The sequence below is a fragment of the Helobdella robusta genome (assembly GCF_000326865.2).
Source record: "Helobdella robusta unplaced genomic scaffold HELROscaffold_58, whole genome shotgun sequence".
Classification (NCBI taxonomy): Eukaryota; Metazoa; Annelida; class Clitellata; order Rhynchobdellida; family Glossiphoniidae; genus Helobdella; species Helobdella robusta.
Genome location: NW_008705317.1, coordinates 803718 through 815595, shown reverse-complemented (window position 1 = coordinate 815595; position 11878 = coordinate 803718). Strand labels below are relative to the sequence as shown.

Sequence of the window (11878 nt, the reverse complement as noted above, 5' to 3'; positions counted from 1 at the left end):
ATTCAATCCATCGTGAACTGTGACAACCTGGATGAGGTCGCCAACGCCAGTATCATTACAAAAAGTTGGTTCATATAATAATCAAAACAAAATAAAGATGCGCTTCATAATTTATTTTCAATAAAACATAACATAACAAAGTTTAAAATTGTCCAGTAGAGTAGTGTCTGTGTAAGATCAACTACAAAATAAATGTCCTAGTATCCTAGCTCTACTAGCTTGATTTTAAAGTTGTTGATTGAATCCACTGAAACAATTTCATCGCTCAGCTCGTTTCAGGCGATTACCATCCTGCTGCTAAAGAATCTTTGCTTTATTAGATTTTCTGTCTTCTTGAAGAGCTTGTTTCTATGACTTCTTAATCCTTTTCTTGTTTTTTTCTTTACCAGTTCTAAACTTATATGTCTGAATCAGATCTCCTCTGCATCTTTTCCTTTCTAGTGTTGTTAATCCGCATTTTCCCAGTCTATCCCTATATTCTAGTTGTCCAACTTTTTCGATCATCTTTGTTGCTTTTTGCTGTACTCAAATGTTTTTTGTCCTTTGGCAGATCTGGACTCCAAATCTGTGAACGGTAATCGAAATAAAGGCGAACTAATGTTTTATACAAATTTATAATGATCGACTACTCTCTGTTCACTATGTTCTTCTAATACATCCAAGTATTTGATTTGCTGTGGCTGCTGTCAAAGTACATTGTCTTGATTTTTTTGTGCTTTTATGAATAGGTCCTTTTTTATCTGTAGATCGAAGGTCCTTATTGCTCAGTTGATACTGAAAGCCTTTGTTCCTTTTTCCCATGTGCATAACTTTACATTTGTCTGTGTTAATTAGCTTTTGTCAATCTTCAGACCATTTGTATAGTCTTGTCTTGAGTATATTGGCGAATCTTTCTTTTACCAAAAATAAATAAATTTTTTAAATTTTAGTTGAACTGTAATCAAAATTTAAAAAAAAACTTAATTAAAAATTTGATTTCTAAATCGCTAAAAAATTTATGTCCGACTGGAAGCCATAACATATATTTTTCTTTAAAAAAATGTATGTTGATTTTCATCTTCTTGCGATAAAGTATTAATTAAATTTTTGATGTCCTCGGCAAAATCTCTCAAACTCATGACAAACACGTCAAAACAAAGAAGAGCATTTGTTGTAGAATAAATTATACGGCCTTTGCATAATGAATATTATTTCCGAGAGTTGTAAGGGGTAATTAGCATATTGCAGCTGAGTAATTAGCATAAACCTGCTATGGGGTAATTATCATATTAAGTGTATTTTCCATTAAGCCATCGAAGTCTATCATTGATACATCGACCCTTGGAAAAAGGATAAACACTTTTACACAGATTACACAATTTCACATGAACGAAAAAGAGATGATGATAACGGAATCGTGCAGTCGCAATTGAAATTTTTTTTATCTCAAAAAATGCTATATTTTACAAATATCAGAAAGAATGTTATTTTCGACTTATCATTTCAGTTTTATGGAAACGAACAAAATGAACAAAGAGAATACAAACCCTTGATGCGCTATTGAGCACATCCAATATAAAATCCGACGTTACATTCTGATCTCTATTGAAACCCCTGTACTGTTTTTATTTAAAATTTTATACGTGAATGAACATGTTTCATAACACCTTCCAAATAGTTTTTAATTTTTGGTACCGGCATTTACTTACAATCGTAGAATTTATGGAAATGTATGTATATATGTATGTATATCTTAACTTATAACGATAAACAGAGATTGCCTTAATTCAACCATCGAGTTTTTTTGAGTATGTTGAAAGGTTTAATAAAAGAAAATTTGATGTAAAATGAGCAAAATTTTTATTATTAATCCACACTAGAATGAAAATAAATGTGCTATCAAGCCTAATCACTCTTTAAAATATTTAACATTATTCAAAAGAATTAAACCTGAAAAATAATTTCAAAATTTGATATATGGATAAAATTTAAATTATTGTAGTAGAGGTGGACTGGAATAGTTTTTTTATTCTTATTTTCTCTCATTCTTTTCCGAATTTCTCATTTCTCTTCGAATCACAATGCTACTGACTATTATATTCCCATTTTCCTACCATTCCTGAAGAGGAATTTAAATACCGTTCCGTCTCTTTCCCGTTAGCAATAACTTTCAAGTATATGAAACCATTTTTGCTCGACATAAAAACATTGTGAGAAACATATATCCAAAAACTAATAATTCGTTTTACAATATAGGTATTACAATGTTATTCAATGCTGCTATGTGAAATAAATTATTGACACTGTTTGCAGATAAGACAGTTCTTCATTTTGTTATCTAAAATTCGACCAGCAATGCAAAAACTCTTTTAATGACAGATGAGGTCGTAGCTCTGTTTGTAATTTGGCAAACAACTACAAATAGTAGTGGGTGTGCTGCCTTACATTTTCTCTAAAATGACACATGTCTTTGTCGACTTTCAACTTACAGCAATTAGGTAATCGTTTTCTATTATGTGTTGAATTATCCGGTTCGTGTATGTCTCTAAAACCAGCGACATCATCCAATCCATTTTTGTTTGCAAGTGGTTAAAACATAATAATTAAAGATTTTAAAATTTTCTTAACTCTGTGAAAAAAATTTTCATTTCCGTAGGTTATTCCTCTCCCTAATCTATTTCTATTTCTGACTTGTTCCCGTTTCCCTAAAACTTGTTTTTAATAGATCAAAAAAAATTTAAATTTTATAAGAATTCCCTTAGAAACCGTGAAATCTATTTTACCATTTCCAGGCCCACCTCTAGTACATATCATAACACAAAGTATATTTACCACAGTAGTATCAACGATAATGTATATTTTGACAACTCTGACTTCTCTGTCCAGTAGTTTGGTCACGTTTCTTTGAACCAGCTTAAAAATTATAAAATGTATATTAACAAAAAGTAATCATCATAATAAATCATTTTTATCACCTTTTTGACATTTCTCAAACCTTTTTTGTTGGTCCCAAATAATTTACGCACTCCTAATGGAAAAACCGAATATATATGTTGCAGACTTATGATTTAATCAGTTTAAAATAGTTTTCAACTAAATATTGATTGAATTCTTGATCAATTTAAAATTTTGAAACTAGTTTTAAGTACACTTGTTTACAAACGTTTCAAACACCAAATTTTAAAATGAATTAAATTCATGTACTCTATTTATCAAAAAGGTGGTTACCATGAAATGAATTAGAAACAATAGGCATAAAATATTATGAGAAAACTTATCCCTAAAATGTAAAAGTCAACACTTGTATGGTATTAAATTATCAACTATATTTTTACTTACTGTCAAACAATTTTTACAATAATAAACATAAAAATATTTTGCTAATACTTGAAAAATTTACTATTCCGACTACAGAAAAAAAAACATTTCCATTTTGTTCAAGTTTGATTTTTAAACAATTTCAATTTATTATAATGAAAATTAATTCTTCGAAACAAATTCATTACAATTTTTACAAATAAATTTACCACAAGAACGTTTCTTCCTAACAGATTTTTTAACAACGACTCTCTCCAACGTTCCTTTAGACTTCGACCTCAACTCAAAAGCTTCATTTTTTCTCTCATAGAAACCACTGAACAAGTTATTCCAACAGCAAAATTAATTTCATATTGCAAACAACTCGGATTAATATGATTATTTGTAACACCTGACACCGGAGCATAGTGAAATTGCAGCCAATTGTGAAGGAATGCCATCAACGTTTCCATGATAATGACAACCTAATCTCTTTTTAGAAGGCTCCTATCGTTTATATATTCGTTAGGTAACATTAAATTGTATGGAACAGAAAGTTACTGAATGTGATTATACGCTAAGGTTTGGCGGTAAGGTAAGGTTCTGATAAACACTTTGGATAAAAGTTAGATTGAAGCGTACATTAATGTGCAAATTTTCAAATATGTAATTTTTTATAGGTAGCCAGTGCGATGAAAAAGGTAAGAATAACTAAACAAACAGCAGAGTTATAAGTTTTATTACATAGCCATAATATAGTAACTATTGATTCTTGTTAATAAATGAAATGCTGCCTATGACACTAACTTTTGTTTGCCCTTTTTGGATTTCATTATTTTGGTCAACAGTTTTCGCTTCAAAATTATCTGACAGAATGTACCTTAAAAAATTAATAGGAAATATGAACGTTAAAGTAATTTCATTCAGTTGATAACAACAATACTACCTGTTTAAACGCAAAAATATTTTAAACTGCGTGGTGTTCTTTTTTACGAATTTAATCTTCAGTGAGGAATGTTCCTGGCAAATAGTTTTAATTTAATGACGAGTTCAGTTTATTCTTTTTTAAATTGAAGTTTGAATAATTTTGCTTGTTCCCATAAATTCGAAAATTTTTGAAAAAATGCTTTTCTAGTTAACTTAATGTGATCTTTCAAACTAGTTTAATAATTGTTTGGAATTTAATTGATATATCTGAACAAAACAAAACTCCAAATTCTCAGCTATTTACATTTGTATTCAATATGTTATGACACTTGTTGCTTATCTAATGTTAACTCGTTTATATGATGAGTTTTTAACCCTGGAAATACCAAAATTTTTTTAGTTTTTTAACTTTGTTAGGTGACACATTTTATATTTTTTTCATATTCCTCAACCGGTTTGTCAGGTTCGTCACTAATATAACGTCAATAATCAAGATCAATGAAACTAGACAATCAACAGAAATTATAATTTAATTCGGCAACAGAACATTATAATAACATATTGAATATTTTTATCGTTCAAAATTTCTTAAGATTATTTTTATATATTAGTTTAATATTGTTTTATCCGTTTTGGCAATATTTTAACAATATTCTATTCAATTCAACGTTTTTGTATTAAATTTATTAAATAAATTTAATTTCAAATAATATTTATTCAAATTTGTTTTCACAATATTCATTCCAAATTCGTTTTCACAATATTCAATTCGCTCGTTCAACAACGTTCTATATTCGTTCCAATCTCTCCTCGTTCCGTTCTTTTATCGCCCCTTATCTCCCGAAACAAATGTCATAGCGCTCAACTTTTAATTATAATATAGGTGACCTCCCTGACATACCCCCCACCCAAAAATGATGACAGGGGGGAGCAATGTCATCATCCTCCCTTTTATTCCTCATCTTTAGGCATCTCTGAGTTATCAATGGGTGGATTTCGTGATAGGAAGTCCGCTACTACGTTCTTACAACCTGGGTGATATCTAAATTCTATATTATATTCCTGTAATGATAAAACCCAGCGGGTCAATTTAGCGCTTCTTGGAGCCGTTTCCAACAGGTACTTCAATGGGTTATGATCGGAAAATATGACTATCCGCGACAAACATATCCACTGTCGGAATTTCTCCAATATCCAAATAACGGCAAATGCCTCTCTTTCGATCGTTGACCATTTTGTTTGTGCTAATATTAATTTCTTACTTGCAAATGCGATAGGCAATTCTTTTCCTTCCTCCGACCATTGTATTAAACAACCCCCTACTGCTACCTCACTAGCATCAACGTATATTCCGAATTCCTTAGCAAAGTCAATCGTATGTGTTGCGGTAACATCCATTAATTGTTGTTTTATCTTATTAAATGCTTGTTGATGGATTTCTTCCCATTGTACTTTACTGGGTGCATTTTTGCGTGTAAGGTTGGTGATGACGTGTATCGTATCTGCCAACATCGGGATAAAGTTTCTAAAATAACTGAAGAATCCAATCATCTTCCTCAGATCTCTTTTCGTTGTTGGCGGGTTCATTCTATCTAAAGTTTCTAATTTTGATTTATCTATTTCTATGGATCCGGATCCAATTATGTGTCCAACAAACTTTACTTTATTCTGGGCGAACGTAGATTTTGTCATATTTAGCGTCAATCCCGTTTTTTGTATCACGCTTAAAAACTGGTCTAAATGTTTCATATGGTCCTCCCATGAATCTGAGAATATTGCGATATCATCTATAAACGGTTCAGTGAATTCCCTAACATCCTTCAAAATCTGTGTTATTCCTCGGACAAATGTATTCCCGGCTGATTTGAGGCCAAAAGGCATTCGGGTAAACTCAAACACACCTTCTTCACAAACAAACGCAGTAAGCCATTGTGATTTTTGCTTCATCGGGATTTGCCAATACCCCGACTTTGCGTCGAAACAACTGATGTACTTTGCTCTACCCACCCGCTGTAATACATCTGGTATATCCGGATTGGGAAAGCAATCATTCGCAGAAAATTTATTCACATAACGGTAATCTATGGCGAGTCTCACATCTCCGGAATTTTTCAATATGCAAACCATCGGGCTTACCATCTCGCTTTTCGACGGTATAATGATTCCTGTTTCTAACATATCTTTGATTTGTAGTTTCACTGATTCTTTTAACAATTCAGGTACTTTGTATGGTCTAAATTGCTTGGGTACAAATTCCGGTAGTATTTTGATTTCATGTTCGATGGCTCTATATAATCCTGGTTGGTTGGAAAAAGCTTGTCGGTGTAGTTGTATTACCGTGTTAATCTCTTCTTTTCCCAGCGTCGAAAGATGATCCAACTTTCGGGGATCTAGTTGACAATAGATATTCTGATAGTCTTTCTCAAATGTTGTTATTCTACCTAGTTCCACATCCTTTTCTCTTATGAGGGTGCAGCTCGATATCATAGCTTGTTCCATCCGCTCATAGTATTGTTTGATTTTATTGGCGTGAACATGTTGTCGTTTTCCATCTATTTCAACAATATATGAGTATGGTGACTTCACTTCTACGATTACGCCTGGTCCCCGCCATCGGTTATGAAGTTTACTTTCCCCTAAATTTGTTGACAAAATAACTACTTTATCCCCCAAATGATATTTTCTATCAGTGCTTCTTAGGTTATAGAAATGAGCATATTTGCCTTGCTCAAGATCCGAATAAAACTCTGCATGTGCCTTAGCATAGTCTAGGTTTTCGTTCAAGGTTTTCAAATATTCTTCAGTTTTTTTTCCGACATTGAATGGTATATGTTGCTCCTCACTCCATGATTCCCTCAGCGAAGATAGTGGTCCCCTGGGTATTGTACCAAAAACCAAGGTATATGGGCTAACGTGCGTAGTTGATGAGGGTTTTTCCCGTAAGCTCCAAAGAACAAAAGGCAGAAATTTATGCCAATCCTTTGGGTTCTGTTGTGCCAATTTAAAGATCATCGTCTTAAGGCTCTGATTACAACGCTCCACTAAACCAGCAGCTTCCGGATGTCCAGGAGTATTAAAACGCGGACTGCATCCTAATTTTTTCAAAAATTCTTGCGTCAGATTACTGGTAAAATTAGTCCCACGGTCAGAACTAATAACTTGAGGAATTGAAAAAATCATGAATATTTGAATTAACGCTTCACATATGTTAGTGGCCTTCAAGGTTCTTAAAGGATATGCCATAGGCCATCTAGAAAATTTATCTACAACAACCAATGCATAATTATAATCTGGTTTTCGCTGCGTTGTATCGTCAGTTGGAATAATTGGTCCAATACAATCCATTATTAAATGGGTAAAAGGTTTTTCTTCGTCCCTTGGTATCGGCGTAATGGGGATTCTTTGAGCGACCTTGATGGGAGCTCGTAATTGACAGATTGAACAAGTTTGGCAGTAATCTTTAATCTTTTTTTCCATTCCAGGGAACCAAAAATTCAATTTTATTCGGTGCATCGTGGATTTCATAGCCATATGTCCTGCAAATGATGCATCGTGTCCCATCTCTAAAACAATGGGCACTCTATTTTCCGGTAGACACAACTGAAAAATTCTTTGACCTAATAGCTTATCCTGGTGATAAAGAAGGTTATCCTTTATAATAAAATTCCTTTTGCCTTTTTTCGCCCATTTCCAGCAATCAGTTAACGAAGAACAAGTCATCTGTTCAATCAATAGTTCTTTTGCATTCGCTGATCTTTTAGCTACATCCTCTTTTGTCGATAAAACCTTTTGTTTCACATCCTCATCATCATCGTCTATAGCATGTACCGTTACGATGTCAATTCTTTGTATTTCAGGTTTCATATCGTTATTCATGTCAATCGTCATACTATTCTTAGTGTGGGATCCGTCGTTGAACAACATGGCTACTGTGTCTTTGTACTCCATCTCATCATCATCTCTGCTCCCACCATTTCTGTTCTCGTCATCTCGGCATTCATCAATTTTAATTTTTTCATCATTGTTTAGGTTCTCCTTTTCATCATCATCGTCCTTGTTCTTGTCGTTGAAGTAATTTTTATTTTCGCAGTTATATTTGTTTCTGAATCTATCATCTCCATCATTGTTTTGCTCATTATAATCATTGGTTCCGTCTTCATTAATTAAAGCATTCGTCCTATCAATGAATTCACAATCCTCGTCGTGGTCATCATGGTAATTATCATCATTAACTTTCATACCGTCATCTTCGTCATCATCTTCATCTTTAAATGTAACCTCATCGTCTTTGTCATTATTTACTTCTACTAACTTTATTTCATCATGGTCGGCGTTATCGTTCTGAAGGCTTTCGTTAGCTTTGCTGGCAATGTGATGGTCTCTGATTAAAATTGGTATTTCCTTCTCTAATTTATCTAACCATTCTGCAATATTCGGTGTTATAATTATTTTTTCGTTTAAGTCTGGTATCACCGCAAATAAAACTGGCGTCGGGGGTACAGTATATGTTTTCCCTGGTGAATTATTTATTATTGGCAGAACTTCTAGCTTCACCGTATCAAACACATTCGCTTCGCCTCGTAGTCCAAGAATTGAAATCTTTCCTTGCACTTTCATCTTTGACGGTTCGATGAGATCTCGTCGTATACAACAAATCTCTGCGCCTCCGTCGATCAATGCCTTTTGGGGTAGTACACCTTCCACAGCAATATCGACGAATTTTCTTCTATAGAAATGTTTCCACTGAATATCTCGGGTATTTCGATTATATTGATAACTATTGTTTACTTCCAATCTGCGCTGCACTGAATTTCTTTGTATTTTAAATGAATTGTTGCAGTTTTTTGATAGATGACCAGGTTGTCGACATTTAAAACATAATCCTTTTCTCATAGCTTCTTCTTTAGTTTTGTCCAATATGCGTGGATTCGCTTTCTGTCTTGTATCAAACTGAGTAAATGCAGTGTTAACAAAAGAATTTTGTTCCGTTTCACGATGATATGATCTGTTATTATCCTTGACGTATGTCGCGGCATAATTATCAGCTATTCGTGCTAACTTATCACAATCTAACCAGCCATCTTGCTCCTGGCTAAGAACGAAATTTAAACAGTCTCTGGGTAGCAACTCCTTCATTCGGTCGGCCATTAATAAGTTCACTAGTTTATGAAAATCTGTTCCAATCTCTCTGCTTTTAAGATAAAAATTCCATAAGCTTTTTAACTTCGATAATAATAGTTGGTACGTTTCATTTGGTATTTTTTTCGTGCCGAAAAATTGTTCTCGCAATTTGACTGGACTGATTCTAAACTCGCTCAGTAGAAATTCTTTCAAAGTATTATAATCATCTAATTGTTGCACTGTTAATCGAGTTATAATAGACTTCGCTTTATCGTGTAAACACATTTGAAGAAGTCTTGACTTGACATCTTGATCAACTCCATTAGAACAGAAAGCGTTTTCGAGATGTACAAAAAAAGTTGGTAGTTCACTAGGGTTTTGGGGCATTTTCCACAATTGTTCTTTCATCGTGTCGCTGAACTTTTTAATTCTATTAATTAGCGAATTACTTTCCTTTTGTTTTAATAAAAATTCTTCCCTTTTTAATCTGAGTTCATCTTCTTTCAATCTCATTTCATCTTCTTTTAATTTTAACTCTTCCTTTAGTCTTTCTTTCAATTCGAGTTCTCGTTCTTTCAGTTCAAATTCCCTCGCCGCTTGTCTTTCTTTAAATTCAAATTCCTTCGCCGCTTGTCTTTCTTTAAATTCAAGTTCCTTCGCCGCTTGTCTTTCTTTAAATTCAAGTTCTTTCTCAAATTTCCATCTTTCCGTTTCAGTTACGTTCTGGGGAGGTTCAGATGTTTCGGTCAGAAGTTCTGTTCTCATCAATTCGCTAGCGAGACATGCATCGATAATCTCTTGTCTTGACATTGATCGTACCTCTGCCTCATCCCTTCCTGATTTAATCATTTTCGTCATTAAGCGCTCGGTAGACATTTTTTTAATTTCTGCCAATTTATCCATTATATTGTAATGATATAATCAATATTCTCAAAAAAATTTTTTTTTTTTTTCCTTCTCCTTTTTTTTTCTGTTGATAGTAGACCTGCCTAGTTACCCTGTCGACTGCGCCAGATGTCAGGTTCGTCACTAATATAACGTCAATAATCAAGATCAATGAAACTAGACAATCAACAGAAATTATAATTTAATTCGGCAACAGAACATTATAATAACATATTGAATATTTTTATCGTTCAAAATTTCTTAAGATTATTTTTATATATTAGTTTAATATTGTTTTATCCGTTTTGGCAATATTTTAACAATATTCTATTCAATTCAACGTTTTTGTATTAAATTTATTAAATAAATTTAATTTCAAATAATATTTATTCAAATTTGTTTTCACAATATTCATTCCAAATTCGTTTTCACAATATTCAATTCGCTCGTTCAACAACGTTCTATATTCGTTCCAATCTCTCCTCGTTCCGTTCTTTTATCGCCCCTTATCTCCCGAAACAAATGTCATAGCGCTCAACTTTTAATTATAATATAGGTGACCTCCCTGACACGGTTTATTGCAAAAATTTGTTTCACAAATTTGTTATCTGCATTCTCTCTGACGAACATTTGTCGCATCAGAAGAGTCATACAAAATTTACACAAACAAGGCGAACTAAATCTTGAAAATCAAGTCAAAATTGGAAATGATTTTTTAACTTTTTCATTGAATAATTGTCTCTTGCATCAGTTCTGTTGTTGAATGAGCGTTTATTTTCAGCTCGTTAAAAAGAAAATTATCTAAAAGTTACGTATAAATTGTTCTAGAATTTTTACAAAGCACAAATCCATTTGCCTGTCTAATAACATGGTCATATTTTTCTATAACTTTAATTTTAAAGGCAGGCGGTGTGACTGAATAAAATTGGAAAAATTATAACCACCTGTGTGTTGAAGCCATCGGTGTTGAGTTGTTTGTTTCTCTCATCGTAGTACAGTAAGTCGAACTCTTCTTGAAGAGATTTCTCTGCGGTTTTGTAAAGTTTTCAAATTGACAAAAAATGTTCACAAATTTCTTCAGATCAAATTTTATTATTTTTACTTGCAAAAAGTTTCAACAATAAAGCTATCAGTAAAATTAAAATATTCATTTTTTTTGTTTATATTTGAAAGTTTAGGTTTTTACGTTGCAGTTCGTCATTTTAATTGAAAAAAGATTGCTTTTAATGATTTTATTCCTAACAACAATTCAATAACTTTGATTTTCAAGTTTCACATTTCATAAATTGATTTATTTGGTTGCTTAAGTCATGAATAAAATTATAAAAAGAGAAAAAGAGTAGATAATTAAATAAACTATGTTCTAACTTAACCATTTTTCCTAAATATTTTCACCCGCTCGTTGATACAATATGCTCATGGTGTTCAATACATTTTTTCTGGTGGAGATTTGGTCCCTTCTGGTACTGGCAAGTAAATCTCAGTAATTTTTGACTCAAAATTGAAAAAGTTTCATTGATACTTGTAGAGGATTTTATCAATGATTATTAGTTAACTAAATGTTAATAGTTATTTTTTTATATTTTTACTTTATTTGAAATATTTGCCAGTCTACGAAAATGCAGCTTTAATTGTTAACATTTGTTCAATGGGATTGAAACATTTTCAA

At 32.5% G+C, this 11878-nt stretch overlaps 1 protein-coding gene across 1 annotated transcript; it reads right to left on the bottom strand.

Annotated features, from left to right (window-relative positions):
• Window positions 1–3459: 3459 nt before the first annotated feature.
• HELRODRAFT_180025 (hypothetical protein) lies at window positions 3460–10200 on the bottom strand (the record flags this gene model as incomplete). Its single annotated transcript, XM_009028791.1, has 5 exons — window positions 3460–3613; window positions 3689–3783; window positions 4084–4156; window positions 4223–4296; window positions 7990–10200. 5 exons carry the CDS (start codon window positions 10198–10200, stop codon window positions 3460–3462), a joined length of 2607 nt encoding a protein of 868 aa, XP_009027039.1.
• Window positions 10201–11878: the final 1678 nt, after the last annotated feature.